The sequence below is a fragment of the Acartia tonsa genome, chromosome 5, assembly GCF_053477335.1.
Source record: "Acartia tonsa isolate MP-2025a chromosome 5, ASM5347733v1, whole genome shotgun sequence".
NCBI lineage: Eukaryota > Metazoa > Arthropoda > Copepoda > Calanoida > Acartiidae > Acartia > Acartia tonsa.
The window spans coordinates 16,399,282-16,416,494 of record NC_137264.1 but is presented as its reverse complement, the minus strand read 5'-3'; the positions used below and the strand labels follow the sequence as shown (position 1 = coordinate 16,416,494).

Sequence of the window (17,213 nt, the reverse complement as noted above, 5' to 3'; positions counted from 1 at the left end):
ATTGTTTTTTTTCAGCATTTTACCAAATAAAAAATAATTGGTAGGTACATAATTTTAATAAATCATAAAGTTCCCCAAACTAAGAAGAAGTTATCCTATTTAATTTAGCATTTATTTTCATTTTTATTTTTCGTTACCCACTAAGCCAATTTACTCCCCTATTTCAAGCAAGCTTCAATAAAGTGCCGGGTTGCTTATAGGCTTTTTTTTATTTTAAATTAAAGTCTCTGAATGTTCTAGGCTATTTTACTGCCCTTCCTCCCATTAAGTTATGGGCGCTGTCGCCATGTAAATTCATAGTCTATGGCACAAGATGTCTCAAAACTTAATTTTCTTCTAAGATTACTTTATTGCGCATAATACTTTTATCCTTTTTTAGGGTTTATGACGTAGTGGATGATACAACAATATCCTTGATTCCTGCCCCTAGTGGTTGCCCTCCAAACTCTGAGGTAGGCTGCCAAAGTTTGCAGAATTTTAGGAATAAGCATGTACGAATCGCCTTATCATTTTTAAACTGTGTTATTGTCAACTATTTTTAGGTACCTTGGAGAATTGGATGGGGTGATCAATTTAGCCTCATTGTTTCTTATGGCACTACTGTCAAAGTAAGTTTACTCCTATTCAAGATAGACAGCTGAAATTAAAATTTAACGGATTTTTTAATGCTAGAGTTAAGAGTGCGAAGAAAAGGGGTATTTACCCCCCTAAAAACTCGAAACCCCTCATTTTACCCCCTAAAATGTTGAAAAAATACACTGGTTTACATTCCCCCCCCCCCCCCCCCCTAAAACCTTTGAAGCTTATCATTTTACCCCTTAAAAAATTGTACGTCATTGCATGCTAAGTTGAGATTTTAGGGAGACCAACAAACAAAAAATGTAAAGTAGCTTTGCTACCTACGAAGAGTTTTTAAAAATGTATTGTTATGAAATTCATTCTTTTAGGTTTGTTGTATAGAGAAAAGATTTCCAATACAGGAAATTATTAATTTCATACGTATTGTACGTTTTAGTAGCAAAACTTATCTTTTACTCACTATGACTGTTTGTTCATCAAACCTTATCCCAATGGATGACAACTGCTCGATATATTGTCTGAAATATTTGTTACTGTTCTAAAAATTGAAACAATAGGATACTAAGTAATAAAAAGAGGAAATTTCAGGGAGGGAGGGGACATTGGGCTGTTTAGTACACTGGTACCCCAAAGTTTTATATTAACAACTTTGGGGACTATATTGAAATTTGATTGGTTGGTTCCTTAATCATAGGATAATGCATGAAAAATTACATGGAGTCCAATAGCATCTTTTAACAATTGATATTTTTTTGAAAGGCCCACAGGACATTGATTTTTAAGTATTATAGGAAGGCAAAATTTTCAATTAAATAGGTTTTTCCTGCCGTGACCCAGGGTCATTTTGGTCAATTTACCTAACTTATATGAAATTAATATTTTTGGAAATAAAGGAAAATCTTCCAGCTTACCTAGTACGTGTTGATGCTAGTTTTACCATTGATTATAATGTCTGTGGAGTTGGACATATGGGTAAGTAAATGATTGATTGAAAGCTAAAAAATACCAATTATCTTTTTTTTTAAGGGAGGGGGGGGGGGTTGTCGGCTTATCATCTTTTTTAATCTTTATTCATTAAACATAATACCTACGCAATTTATATTACAAATAATCAAAAGAAATATTTGTTACCTGTTTTTTACAAGCTATGTTTGATTTCTTAGGATGTTTCTAAACACTTTGTAATACGGAATCTCTTATTGTATTAAAGATTTTTTTGTATAATGGTTGATTGATTTAGAATTGACACAATAATCATGTTGTATTTTTTAGGGGATATGATAGTAACTCTCGCAATACCATTAGACTTAGACGAATCAGGTATGAATTCATGTAACTAATAACTAGGGTTGGCAATCCGTATCCGGAATCCGCCTAATTTTTGGCCAATTTTGGAATCCGAATCCGGAATCCGTTTTTTAATTGCGGATTCCGGATTCTTATTTGGTAGACTAAAATTAGCGTCTTGAGTTTTTTCTTTCAACTCCTCCTCTTTGAAAGCAAAGATTTTCATCATTATATAAAATATCTTTTAAAATCTGGTTTGATTCTCGGAAGTGAATTATAGAGAACACCACCAAGAACATTGATTTTTAGGACATATGTAGCACTTGATTTTTTAATTTTTTTTTACAAATGCTTTTAAAATATTGCTAGAATCCGGAATCCGAATCCGGAATCCGCCAAAAATAAGAATCCGCAATCCGCAAGAATCCACCACTTTTTTTGACGGATTCTTTAAGAATCCGGAATCCGAATCCGGCCCAAAAATTCGACGGATTGCCATCACTACTAATAACATTAAAAATTTCATTGGAAATAATATGGGTTGCTTAGTATCTGACCAAGATTATTCATATGTCTGCTTTGAAGGTATCCTGAATTAACATTTTCATTCAGCATCATTAGTATGACTTGAACTGTTGATATACATGAAAAAAATATTTGAAATGCTAAGATACAGTTGCAATTGCTTAAACCTCTGAAATTATTTTTCTTGAAGTTTTATTTGCAACTTAGGTAAACCAGAACGGCCAGAACTGTTGATATTTGAGAAGGGAGAGGACGGCAAAGAATATGAACTTGTGTCAACTGATGTTCTTTCTATTAAGTAAGTTTTCATAAAGTAACATTTACATAACAATAAAGTTAAGCCCTTTTTATACCTTATTATTGACATCATTTTAACAATCAAGACCCATAATTTTGCAGGGGACATGAGAGCTATCAGCCTAAGGATTATCAATTCGAAGTATTGGCAGAGGATAAATTTTACTTCATTATGAGTCCAAGAGATGTTGTTGTTGGAAAACCAAGGTAGGCTTATTTATTTTGCAATTTTATAATTTATCTTTTGGAGTGAGGTCATGGTACCGGTTTGATTAATATTTACCTACAATTGCTGTATCCCCAATTTTCCAGCTACAAAAGACAGTACTCTATGAAAAAGACGTTCTGGTAAAGATATCTTATCCTCAATTGTCCCTTCCCTTTTTTATACCAATTCCTTTATTTATTCAGAGATGACGATGACCATGTAGACTGGTTGCTAGAACATCAGAAATTCCAGGTATAATATCATAACATGTAGACTAGCTGCTAGAACATCAGAAATTCCAGGTATAGTATCATAACATGTAGACTGGTTGCTAGAACATCAGAAATTCCAGGCATAATATCATAATATGTAGACAGGCTGTTAGAACATCAGAAATTTCAGGTATAATATCATAACATGTAGACTAGCTGCTAGAACATCAGAAATTCTAGGTATAATATCATAACATGTAGACTGGTTGCTAGAACATCAGAAATTCCAGGTATAATATCATAACATGTAGACTGGTTGCTAGAACATCAGAAATTCCAGGTATAATATCATAACATGTAGACTAGCCGCTAGAACATCAGAAATTCTAGGTATAATATCACAACATGTAGACTGGCTGCAGTGCACCTTAAAATATTTTTAAAAATAAATTTTTTTAGGAATGTTTGGAACTCGCTGCCGAGCGTTCAGCCACTTTAAGGCGCCACAGCTATCTGGAAGTTGGCACTATCTACCTGGATCATCTTATGAAAGAGGTATTATGACGACGACGTTTTAGTTTGATTATTTCACGCCAGGCTACAATTTCATCAAGACAAAAGTAAGTGCCGAGCTCTGGGACCTATGTATTGTGAAATTAGACATAAAACCATGATTATTCCACCAGGTAAAACCAAAAAATTTCAGCGGGGTCTTTTTGAGAAAATTAGATTTGAAAATTTCAAGTTCAATTTTCATCCCTTAGGAGTTAACGCATAATCATGACAAGAAAAGCAAAGATTATTTATTTAAAATATTTAACAAGTTTGCTTTTATAAAGTTCTTCATAAAACCACTCCTGAAGGGAGTTAATGAATGGCCATTTTTATCATTTGCTTTGCTAAGGTCATGGAAATTCAGCCTTAAATAAATCATTTATAGAGATATTTTATTAAAGACATCATAAAAGCAAAGTTGTTCAAAATTTTAAATAAATAATCTTTGCTTTTTTGTCATGATTATGTGGTAACTCCTAGGGGATGAAAATTGAACTTGAAATTTTCAAATCTAATTTTCTCAAAAAGACCCCGCTGAAATATTTTAGTTTTGCCTGGAATAATCATGGTTTTATGTCTAATTTCACCATACATAGGTCCCAGAGCAAGGCACTTACTTTTGTCTTGATTCAATTGTAGCCTGGCGTGATTTATGACGTAACTGCTGACTTTTTGTTGTGACAACATTTTACCGTAACCTCCCAGTGTTGGTCATTATTGCCTACAGGGAAAGCGTTAATCTGACATATGTTTTGAAATTACTACTCAAAAACATTAGGTATAAATAAAAATGATACCTATAGACAATTTACTGTTAGGTTGCACACAAATTTTCTAGATAGGTCACACTTACAAGTACAAAGAGAAAGGAAATGATGTATTTTCATCAATAGTCAGAATAAATTAAATCTGAAGTACAAATTACCTACCTACTTATCTGTCTTTGTATTCTTAGACAGATTTGCTTTCTTTTACTACTTATAGAGTAGCTTCACTATATTATTTATTTCAGGGGGAATATGTTACTGCAGGTGGGCTGTTGAATAATATCTTGGGCAAGGACAAGAAGAGGTGGGAGGAGGTTGTCTTTAGATTTGCTCAGGTATAAACTTCAGCATGAAATATAAACTTTCAAAAAAGAATAGAAGGTTCTTTTTAATGAATACTGCATAGGTACTAATGATATTTTTAAAATACTGTTGACATAACAAATATATAAACTAGGTACCATCTCATTTAGTGTATTAGGTAGGGGAGGGGAAAAAGGCCTAAAATCATCCAAGTATATAAATTATCAATCGTTTCAGTGGTTAGTAAGATCTTAACATACAGACAAACAAAAACTGTACTACTTTATATAGAGTAATTTTATTTATTTCCAGGTTAAACAGCTGAAGATCCTGGCGGATTTTCTGCCAAGTTCTGAAGATTTTAAGCTGGATCCAGCAATCTATGAAATGGTCCTTTATGATTTTCTACAAACTGACGCTGAAGGTAAATCATGATTATTTGTATAATTTTGCAGTTTCATGGTAAAGAATGGTAATGAAAAACTGTAATATTGGATCACTTAATTTTTTTACCTATACTTTGCTAAAAATAAAGGGAAAAGTAGGTTGCGGGAAAAATCCGTAAAGGTGTGTGTTTTAAGGTTTAAAAATAGTAGTAGAACGATAATATTCACTAAATATGTGTATTTCTTATTGAAAAGAACTATAGACAATTTTTTCAATTTTCAAAACTATGTGGTAGAAAATTGAAATTCTTTCAAATGTATGCCATATAAATATAGTTTAATCCATTAACTAGCAAAAAATATGCGGTTCACTAATTTAAGTTCAAATGCATTTCGTGAAACTACCCATTTAACATAAATTTTTATCGTTCTACTACTATTTTTAACTTAAAACACACAAACTTTACGGATTTTACCCGAAACCTACTTTTCCCTTTATGTGTAAATCTTAAATTGATGTAAAAAAACATCTAAAATCTTTGCCAACTAAATCTTAAGTTGTTTATCTACAATTTTAATTTTAATTGTGGACCCATAGGCAAACTTAGAAACAAGGCAGCCTTTCGATACTTTTCTCGTATTCATTCGAAACCGATTAATATCCGGTGGATTAGAACCGGTTCTTATCCATTCGAAAAAACCATATCTAGCATCGTATTATATCCAGTTTTCTACGAATATATAAATGTACGATCATAAAATCATAACCAGTTTTTTAGCCCGCGCCTTCGGCATCTCGGGGCTAAAAAAACTTGTTTTAATCTTGTAATTGTACTTTTTATATCCGCGGAAAGATGTTTATAATACGATGCGAGAAAAAACTATTCTCAGACTTGGTTAGGTTGTATTTGTTAAAAAGGTATTGAATTTTAAATTGAGTTTAATTTAAAGAAATATAGAATAGAATAGAATTTATTAACTAATGCCAATACATTTAAATATTAAATATACATAATCATATTAAAAATTGCATAGCAAGGAGTAATTGAGCATTGGATTAGCCCGTAATTACCCCTTTAATTGATTTTATTTTTTCATTTTCTTTGGTTTCAATGAAATGATTTATATGTTGAAAAATAATCTTTTTTAATCATGGACAATGGACGATTTCTTTACAGAGCCTGAAAGCCTTATTCACATTTTTCAAGTTATTCCAAAGTTTTGGAAATGATACTGCTGGCAAATATTCAAGATGTTTTGTTTCAGGTATACTTATCAGTAACTTTTTTGATCTCTGAGAAGAAAGGACTTTAAACATTGTACGGGAAAATATTTTATTTCTCACCTTTAGGATTCAATTCACTGTAAAAAATCATTTTTGGGTTTTGGCCAAACTAACCCGTATTTAGTCACTTTACACTCTGAAAAATTTAACACAGTTTCAGACTGTTCACATATAGCTCATGTACAATACTTTTAAAAAGCTTTGGTTATACTTTGAACGGTTTAAAAACCTGAAAAAGAAAGAAAGAATTAATTGTCTTTTACTTTACTTTTGTTTGAATCTATTAATAATTTCTGAAAAGCTTTATAAGGACAAAATTATCAGACCAATTCACATTAAAAGTTGTGGACATTAATTTTTACAGTGTCCAATTATTACAAGATTAGTTACCATAAAACAAAGGCATTGTAAAAATGGAAAAATATAATAAATAAAATATTAAAATCTTACATTGTGCAAGAGTTGGTAAAGCACGGGCCAATCCCAAGCAGCTTAATCTTTGAGTAATCCATGGCATTCTTCTCGGTTTGGTTTTGCTTGTGTCAGTGAATCCAGCGTGCACAGCATTCCCCATAGGCCTAGAGAATACAGTATAAGCTAAAGCCATGGAACTTTCATTCTTCAAACGTATTTCTATATCATTAGGAGCGTGTCTTTCTTATAATGAATAGACTAATCGTAGTTATGAGCGTATTAGAAGCGTATCACTTTATCCTTGGTTGCTTTGACTCGTCAAAACTATTAATATACATAAATATTTACCTTTAATACATCACAGATTAGCATAAGATGTACATACATTTTTTACAGTGAAATTGGTCTGAAAATAGAATTAGATATAAATATAAATTAAAACCTTGGAAACCTAATCAAATTACATTGATAGGCCCTATAATTAAAAACATGATAAAACTATACATACAAAGAAGGCTTGGTTGGTACAACTCCAACATTATAAAACCATCTAAGGACGTACATAATACAATAGAGATAAAACTATAGATTCTTTCTTCTCTAGGCTTCTTAATTTCCTTTGCACGTGATCCACTTGCTTGTTTGGGGGAAATCACAGAAGTCCTTAAATAATAACATTCATTACACTCCCGCCACGAAAAAAGGACTGACGTTGATTTCTTTAAAGTTTGAATTTCACATTGCTCCTTTTAAGTTTACATATTTTCACATAGCTCCTTTTTAAAGTAACATATTTTCACATAGCTCCTTTTAAATTTAGAGTTTTAATTCTTTTCACACTGCTCATTTTAGAGTTTAATTCTTTTCACATTGCTTATTTTAGAGTTTAGTTCTTTTCACTTGAAAGTCTAGACTTGATTCTGTTCACTCCTGCAGGAAAACTGGCTCTGTTCGGATCCCACGCTAGATTTTGTTGGCCGTCCATAAGTAAGATAGTGTTTATTAGCACCAACTGCTGCTTTGTTGAGTTCTGACAATAAATCAAGATCCCCTTCTCTGTACAGCTTAACTATAGTACGAACAGATCTGTCAGTATATCTGAACACCTTTTCACCAGGGTTTCTGTACTTGACAGTAATCTTCCTTATTACACCATCCCGGGACACCCTGATATCTTCAACAATGCCTGTCCGCCAAATTGTGTCACCTAAGTCAGCTTCTCTCCCATCTTTCATAAACAATATGACATCTCCAATTACTAGGTCTGGTTTGCCTTCCAACCATTTTGGTGGCCTTGGTACCAAAGTAGATAGCCATTCCTCGTCCCATACCTTCCACCAGGCGTCTGCTACATTCTCAACAGTCTCTAGCCATTTAGATGGCACACACGCAGTAACGATTCCAACAGGCGCCCTGACACTATTTCTGCCAAGTAATAATCTTGCCGGGCTAATGAGATCTAAATTGTCCAGTCCTGTATACTTTCCACCAATGCAGATAGGTATATTATTTAGCTCGCTGGATATATAGTAGAAGGAAGTTAGGTAAGACATAATGGATAGCCTAAGACCTTTGAAAACAGCATTAAAGATCTTTCTTACCTCTCGGATGGCACGTTCAACAATCCCCTGCTGTTCATGAGATCCCACTGGACAGACCTCCTGGCGAACCTCGACACCCTTCACATTAACTCCTCTGACTAAGTCTGCATATGAAAACTCCATTTTGTTACAGGCTGACATTATTTGGCTTCCTTGGTCTATAAACATGACACCAATGTGTCCAAATCTTGCCGAAAATCGCCGATATGTATCGACAAAACTATCTGCATCATAGGCTGGCATTGCTTCTACCCAAGTGGCCAAAGTTGTTGCACATTTGTATACAGCTCCCCATACTTTAACTTCAGCTCTGTGTCCTGCATGTTCACACCTTGCTCTCCATGGGCCTACAAGGTCAACTTGTGTGAAGTAAAAAGGTGGGGCTGGGGTAAATCTGGACGGGTGCAACTTACCCATTTCTGCCTGTATCATCCTCTGTTTATACCTCCGACAGAACGGACAAGCCTCCTTGATCTCTGTAGCCAAAGACATACCTCTAAGTATGAACACAATCTCCCTACTCCTTCTTAACGTTGAGTTGATTCCTCCATGATGAGTTCAAGTTTCGTGTGCATACAACATGACTGCATAAGCAACGGGACTATGGCGATCAACTATTGGGACACAGAATGTGAGTGGTCCAACATCCAACATTGCTCCAGGTATGGTTTCTGGTCGCTCTCCATCCATAATACGTGCATTGTACAATAATACTCCATCCTTCATACAACCAATTTTCTGGTAACTCTCCTTTTTGTTGAAGTATTTTGTCTCTCGGGTTGTTACTTGGAACACATACCTTTCAGCCGCCACTATTTCTTCCTGGGTTAACATAACTATGGTCTTGCCGCCAATAACATTAAAAGATTCTGCGCCATCAATTTTTGCCGCCCTCTGTCGCCAAACGGAAATGCATCTTTTAACCACAGCTATCTGCCTAATCGTTTTTGGCCAGGATTTACAGCTAAAATTAACAATGTATCTTGAAAACTTGTATCTGTCTTCTACCTTAGCTGTCTGACATGACATTATTATACCTGGAGCTCTGAGACCTTCAGCTGCTGTAGCCTTTTCCTCCACCGTGAGATTTAATTCACTTACTGATTTCAGAGGCATATTTTGTCTAGCTCCATACATCCATGGTTTACCCTTTAACCATTCACTATCGCCAAGTATCTCGTCCACCGTTACAGAACGGGTAGGTATGTCAGCCGGGTTCTGAGGTCCTGGAATATGGAACCAATTTTTAACATCCATCAACCTTTGAACTTCTATGACGCTGTTTCTAATAGACATCTGCAATGGTCTCTGGTCCTGATTCAGCCAGAATAACGTAATAGAGCTGTCTGTCACATAAATTTCATCCGTTACAAACTGTCCAAGGTTCTGTTTTACCACATGGGCCAATGATGCCGCCAGGGTTGCGGCTCTCAGCTCCGCCCTAGGTATTGAGGCTTTCTTCACTAATTTAGTTTTGGCAATAATTAGGTTGCAGTCAACAGTTCCATCCTCTAATTCTGTCTTGGCATATATAGCTGCCGCCGCCAGCATTTGTGAAGCATCCGCACATACGATTAGGGTTAACCCATCCATTCCAGGCGATACATTTCTGGGGACATCCAATTTTGCCAATTTTTGAATTTCTGATAAATTCCTTACCCATTTATCTAGCATGTGTGGTGGGAGAACCTCATCCCAATCTTTGGTTACTTGACAGACCTCTGACATATCTACCTTAAGGTTTCCAGTGAATGCCGCCGCCAATCCTAACGGGTCAAAGATTCCAGCAACAGATCCGGCTAACACTCTCTTTGTGAATTTACCTTCCATCAAAGCTTCCTTCACATTGTCTCCAACAGGTGCCGCCGGTTTACCCCGTTTAGCCTTGGATAATGTTGTAGGTTTTATGTCCAATTTCAAAATATCCATTCAGTGTACCATTTGTAGCCGACAACCCCAACAGATTCACCATCAGCCGTTACATCATCTGGTGGTGGCCCAGGGTTTTCTCCAAACTGTCTGCTGTCAAATCCCGTTCATTATCTGTCGCAAAACTGCTGAAGATATCATCCATATAAGCCTTCATAGTTAACGCATCTGCTCCTCTCCTGTACATTTCACCAAGGGTTCTAGCATGTTCAGCAACTTTCTGGAATCCACATATTGTTAAATTCCCTGATGGCTTGATTCCGTAAATAAGTGTTATAACTATCATAGTTATTGCTGCCTCTTCATGCGACAAGTTTTCTTTCCATGGGTATTTCTGGTATTTATAGTGCTGGGGGTCAAGTCTAATTGTGTTGTAAGCCATCGCAACATCCGCACTAAATGCTGAATTTCCATACCTGAATTGGATTAACAAGTGCAGTAGCCGTCCCAACTTGTTTTCTCCTCTGGCTAATGTCTCGTTCAATGAATCTCCGCCAGGTGTCCTTGCCGAGCCGTCAAAAACAAGGCGGAGTGGCGTACTCAAGCTTCCAGGGTTCATAACTGTTCTCCATGGAATAAAATATCCTTCCTGGCGGGCAATATCCTGGATTTCTGGAGGCAAACTTGTTAACTGAACAACATGTCCTTTGTCTCGTAACTTGTTGTGTGCCATAATCACAGCTTCCCTCATCCCTGGCGTCTTGTCGATTATTCTAACCTGCGTGTCCAAAACTTTCTGTGCTACCCACCGGTTTGGCGTTAACCTTGCCTCAGGGTCTTTGATGAATGGCAGCTTGCTGTTGACAACCTTTTCTTCAGCGTTAAGTGTCACACATCCTTCAATAAGACTTTGCTCAACTTCGTCTTGTAAACTTTTCTCCTCCAATTCATCACTTCGGCGGCAGGCGTTGCAATTGCGGCAAGACACACATCTGTAAGACAGTTCACCGCCAATACTTTCATAGTCATCAAACTTCCTTAATTCAGCAGAGATTGACTGAAAACATGCATTGACAGAATAATTATCATGGGGACCAACTTCGGTCAAGACTTCTTCCCAACATCCACAATCAACACATTGCGACCAATTGTTGTCCTTTGATCCCGGAACGGCAGGTAAGTCAGTACCTAGGGGGAGCTGGAAATCAAGAGTGTTTCCCACAGCTTGTAATGCACGTACTTCAGATGTAAAGTAGACTCGGGGGCCCAAGATATTAGCAGCTGTGGCGGCTCTTGCCCAGGATTCATGCGGACCGGCCAGGACTGCCTGGTGGCCATCAACACCTGCCAGCTTTGACCTGTACAGACGGAGGCCACCTGGTAACTCAGCAAGCAGCTCAGGAAAAAGTGACATATATTCGACACCTAACATAATGTCCACCGTTCAACCACCAATTCTTGGCGGGCGGCGGCCTGTCTCAGAAACACATTCTGCCTGAATCTCATTCCAGGCCTCCAACAGGTCCCAGGCCGGCATCTCCGTTGTGATTTCAACCATTCTCAATGCGGTGATTCTTGCTAAATCTCCCGATTCTTTCTGCAACTTAATCTCCTCGTATCCGTACAGGTTCTGGAACAAGTGGCCACCAGCCACATTTAACACAACTGGGGTCTTGCTAATACATGTGGTGTCCAGTAGGGAGTATGCTCTGTCATTAATAGCGGCCTCCATGCATCCAGAGTCATAAAACAACAGCAATGGAGAGTTGTTTGGGGCGGGCACATACTGGAACATGTATATAGGAGTACGGGCTGTTTTTCGCTGGGGTGGTACTAGTTCAGCCGGCGGTAATTCTCTAGACTCATATACATTCATAACTGATGGCGCCGTGAAGAAAAATCGTCTGTAGTTTTTCAACCTCTCCAGATCAACCGATGCCATTAATGCAGAGTGGTCATCTCTGTTTTGCTGGATGTGGTGTTTGCAGACAAGCAAGTGGTTTTGTTTGCCAGCATCATTCTCCGAACATTGCCCATGGCGGCAAACAAACCTGTCGGAACAAAATGGTTTATTTTCGACAAACCACTCCTTTCGTTTCTTGTACCAAAAAATAGCATCTGACCGCAAACATCTGTAACATGCACGAGCCTTCAACAACAGTACCCATATGTCCTCAACTCTGGCTTGCCAAATTTTTCACAATAAACCATACTTTCATGTTCAGATTCACATAGCCTACACTTAACACTTGTAGGTACCTTCGTTCTGGTTGTTTGAATCGAGCGTGACCCCGCACTTTCTGCGCTGTTGGTTCCCGACTGGTTCACGGCGATGGCGGCGGCAGCCTCAGAAGTGCTGCCTGCCTGCCTAAACTTCTTCCGCTAGCGGCGAGATAAGTTGTCAGGTTCCTGCCCGTCATTGTCAGTGGTTGTGTTAGGTGTTGGGTGGTCCTCGTCACTTGTGTCATGTTCATATTCGTCTAAAACTGCTTCACCAACTACATGAGTGCTCCGTTGTGGCTGCCCGGCGGCTGGCGGTGGCCATCTAACTGGAGTCCTTTCATCATCTCGGTGGCGTTTCCATAACCATTAGTGATTCTGTAATCAAGCGTCATACCAAGCTCATCTATGGTATCCATCAGGAACTCATTTAATTTTTCTCCAATAAACCGTTTTGTTGTCCTAACAGTTCTTGCCCGCCGTCTAGTCTTGACGATCTTCTGCTCAAACTTTTCCCGGTCAAGCTTATGCATTGCTTGAGTTATACAATGGGCTAGGTTACTGGATATCAAAAAATCCTCTATGTCATGTTCCTCGGCTAGGGCTTGTACGTTCTCATACTTGTTAGACACGTTTATGTAACGTTTGGCCAATAATCCTTCCGGGCACGGTCCAAGTGACAACAATTCCTGGTGCTTAACGGCTAGCAGCACTTCTGGTTTGGCATACAGGTCCTCTAGTGTTTGCATGGCATCAACACAATCATTTCTCAACTTCAATAGTTTGTCTGAGAAGGAGGCTATTCCAACGGAGTCAAAGTATTCTGTCAGCTGTTTCTTAAACGTGAAGTAGTCCAAGCTGTCCTTGAAGTCTCCCTTGAATTTAGGCGCAGCCATGTTTAGGATCAGGGATCTAGTGACAGAACCATCTGGTATACCAAGGGCGGCTCTGGCTCCTCTAACACTCGTAATTGCACTTGTCCGCAATTAAATCAACAAGTCTGCTGCTTCAGCTAGTGACTGGGCCTCAGCTGCCATTCCGACACTTGTAGCTGCGGCCGCAAGTTCTTTCAGGGCTTCAACTTGCTCCTTAGATTCCAATTTGGCTGTTTCCAACTGTCCTTCCAAAATTATTAGCTTCTGGTTGGTGTCTGGGTGTTGGTCAACTAGGTTCATCAACTGGTCTCCAATTTTCCTTGCTGAATCTATCACTGTATCCTTGCGGCTCTGTACACGGTTTATAACAATTGATTGTGTGGCCTCTGACATCTGGCTGGTTCTGCTGTCTGGTCGTTGATCAAGCATTGGGGTGTTGCGACTAGAAGCAGCTGTCTCCGCAACCATTACTTTTGGCCAGGCTGCATTTTTAAATTTCACAAACAAGTCTTTTACTTTGGTGAGCCTGGAGGTATCCTCTAGTTCTCCAAGCTGGTCTTTTGGTAGTCGGCGGATGGCAAGGAAGGCCGACCCTAGCCTGTCCTTGTAACCCACTGCTGTGTTGGCTAATTCCTTCAAAATGGACAGCGGGATTTTGTCCATTTCTACATCAGAAAAGTCGTCACTCCATATCATTTCAGCTTCCACAAGCAAGTCGGCGGCTTCTACAGCTGCCGCCGCTGGCTCAGACGCAGCCATTGTTGACTCTGGAGTTGGGGGCAGTGTTACACTTCCTGAATTCTCGCTGGATGTATAACTTATGTTTGGCGGGGTCTCGGCGGCTGGCGGCTGGAGTTGCGGCTCAGCAGCTGGCGGCGCTCATTTCCTGGCGGCTGGGTGTTCATTTGATTCCACCACAATCGGGTACAATGAAATACCACAGTTTAAGGAAGGTGCTTCTAATAGGCCTATTCCTTCAACTGCTATAGCTGCTGGTGATATAGCTCTAACCGACGGTTCTTCTATTAATGTGTTTCTTACAACAATGGTGACGATGCTGGTGTTCTCCTGTGCTGGTCGAACTCATCAATAACATCATCGGTTGTACTACTTAAAAGTTCCCTTCTAGCTGCCGGGTTGGAGAAGCTGTAATCTGTTACATGGCCCAGTAATTCTTCGTCACTGTGGCTTGTGTTTTCCAAGTCATGTACGTGGCTCTGGATTCCGGTCAGGGGCAGGTATGGTTCATCTTCAAAGTATGTACATGAGCTATTATCACTAAATACACTTTCATTATCAACAATGTATTGTAATATTGTTTTAGTTTTTTCAATATCTTTAATTGTCAGCCCTTTTTGTGAGGTTAAGCTCGTCTGGCGGCAATCACCCGCCGCCGGGGCTTTAGCCGCTACCGCCTTGAAGGATCTTGAGCGTGTACGGCGGTAACTGACAATTGGGCTTGGCGATCTAGACTTTTTCGCCTTCCCCATCCATGGGGTATGGTTTTATAATGTTTTTAAACTGTACGGGAAAATATTTTATTTCTCACCTTTAGGATTCAATTCACTGTAAAAAATCATTTTTGGGTTTTGGCCAAACTAACCCGTATTTAGTCACTTTACACTCTGAAAAATTTAACACAGTTTCAGACTGTTCACATATAGCTCATGTACAATACTTTTATAAAGCTTTGGTTATACTTTGAACGGTTTAAAAACCTGAAAAAGAAAGAAAGAATTAATTGTCTTTTACTTTACTTTTGTTTGAATCTATTAATAATTTCTTAAAAGCTTTATAAGGACAAAATATCAGACCAATTCACATTAAAAGTTGTGGACATTAATTTTTACAGTGTCCAATTATTACAAGATTAGTTACCATAAAACAAAGGCATTGTAAAAATGGAAAAATATAATAAATAAAATATTAAAATCTTACATTGTGCAAGAGTTGGTAAAGCACGGGCCAATCCCAAGCAGCTTAATCTTTGAGTAATCCATGGCATTCTTCTCGGTTTGGTTTTGCTTGTGTCAGTGAATCCAGCGTGCACAGCATTCCCCATAGGCCTAGAGAATACAGTATAAGCTAAAGCCATGGAACTTTCATTCTTCAAACGTATTTCTATATCATTAGGAGCGTGTCTTTCTTATAATGAATAGACTAATCGTAGTTATGAGCGTATTAGAAGCGTATCACTTTATCCTTGGTTGCTTTGACTCGTCAAAACTATTAATATACATAAATATTTACCTTTAATACATCACAGATTAGCATAAGATGTACATACATTTTTTACAGTGAAATTGGTCTGAAAATAGAATTAGATATAAATATAAATTAAAACCTTGGAAACCTAATCAAATTACATTGATAGGCCCTATAATTAAAAACATGATAAAACTATACATACAAAGAAGGCTTGGTTGGTACAACTCCAACATTATAAAACCATCTAAGGACGTACATAATACAATAGAGATAAAACTATAGATTCTTTCTTCTCTAGGCTTCTTAATTTCCTTTGCACGTGATCCACTTGCTTGTTTGGGGGAAATCACAGAAGTCCTTAAATAATAACATTCATTACAAACATGTTATTAAAGGTTTCTGGGAGTTTCTTATGAAAAAATTTACTTGTAAAATTTATGATGTTTAAAGGGGGGGGGGGGGAATGTGGTGACTCGTGCCACGACATACCAGCAATTTTATTTTGGGTGCTACTCCCTTAGTTTTAGAGATAATTGGATGAAATCTTTTGGGAAAGGTCAGTAATTACCCCAACTATTGGTATCTTTCAAAAAAAAACGGCGGCGGGACCGCCGCTCCCGCCGCCCGCCGCCGTTTTCCGCCGCCACCAAAAAAAATTGGAATCATTTGAGACCATGTTATTTTTTTCAAAAATTTTTCTCCTTACAAGCAGCCCTGCGGGGGTCATTTTTTTCAAATTCTCGTATATCAAGGTATATCTTAAATTCAGTACTTCTCCTGTGCTTTTGAAGATATTGGAACAAAATCTTTTTTGATGGGTCAGTAATAAATATTTGAATAAAAAACGGCGGCGGTACCACCGCTCCCGCCGTTTTCCGCCGCCAAATTTTTTTTTGCATTTCTCGCCGAATTAGGCAATTTGGAATCATTTGAGACTTAGTCATTTTTTTTCAAATTCTTTATCATATTATAAATATCTTAAATTCAAGGCTTCTCCTTTGCTTTTAAAGATATTGGAAGAAAATTTTTTTATGGATCAATAGAAAAATATGAACATAAAAAACGGCGACAGTAACGCCGCTCCCGCCGTTCACCGCCATTATCTGCCGCCGCTACAAAAAATTTTTATTCATTTGAACCATGTTACTTTTTTAATATATTTTTTTCCCTGCGGTTGGACTTACTCATTTTTCAGATTCTTGTTATCTAGGTATAACTTAAATTCAGTACTTCTCCTGTGCTTTTGAAGATATTGGAACTAAATCTTTTATGTTTGGTCAGTAAAAACAGATTAACATAAAAAACATTTGGCGATCTAAAAAAAAAATATTAGACTATTTGACCGCCGCTCCCGCGGTTCACCACCTTTTCAGCCGCCGCCGGGCTTCTCCTTTGCCTTTGAAGATGTTTGGAACAAAATCTTTTATTGTGGGTCAGTAAAAAAAGATTTACATAAAAATTCTGCCATTAGTTACTGACCTACCTAAAAATATTTTGTTTCAATATCTTTTAAATCACAGGAGTACCTACCACTGAATTTAAGATATACCCTAATGTACAAAAATTGTACATTTGAAAAAAATGACTAAGTCCCCCCGCAGGGCTGCTTGTAAGGGGAAAAA

The 17,213-nt window shown here is 37.8% G+C and overlaps 1 protein-coding gene and 1 long non-coding RNA gene across 4 annotated transcripts in view; one reads left to right on the top strand and one right to left on the bottom strand.

Annotated features, from left to right (window-relative positions):
- lt (vacuolar protein sorting-associated protein light) overlaps positions 1-17,213 on the top strand; it is a 31,599-nt gene that overhangs the window by 3,154 nt on the left and 11,232 nt on the right. For both annotated transcript variants that reach the window (XR_013879563.1, XM_080160539.1), the window contains exons 8-18: positions 380-452; positions 543-608; positions 948-984; positions 1,477-1,551; positions 1,852-1,899; positions 2,599-2,689; positions 2,791-2,895; positions 3,100-3,148; positions 3,568-3,663; positions 4,676-4,765; positions 5,046-5,157. Coding sequence is in view for 1 of the 2 variants with exons in the window: in XM_080160539.1 (XP_080016665.1) it covers positions 380-452; positions 543-608; positions 948-984; positions 1,477-1,551; positions 1,852-1,899; positions 2,599-2,689; positions 2,791-2,895; positions 3,100-3,148; positions 3,568-3,663; positions 4,676-4,765; positions 5,046-5,157 (842 nt within the window). In the remaining variant the exon portion in view is untranslated. The remainder of the gene's footprint in view (positions 1-379; positions 453-542; positions 609-947; positions 985-1,476; positions 1,552-1,851; positions 1,900-2,598; positions 2,690-2,790; positions 2,896-3,099; positions 3,149-3,567; positions 3,664-4,675; positions 4,766-5,045; positions 5,158-17,213) is intronic.
- LOC145320264 (uncharacterized) lies at positions 6,603-15,693 on the bottom strand. 2 transcript variants are annotated; one of them, XR_013880136.1, is made up of 4 exons: positions 15,634-15,693; positions 15,322-15,449; positions 6,855-6,982; positions 6,603-6,633 (listed from the first exon to the last, which is right to left on the bottom strand). It is a non-coding gene; the product is annotated as an uncharacterized LOC145320264 (long non-coding RNA). The 2 variants fall into 2 exon arrangements; XR_013880137.1 differs by lacking the exons at positions 6,603-6,633; positions 6,855-6,982 and adding an exon at positions 15,008-15,101.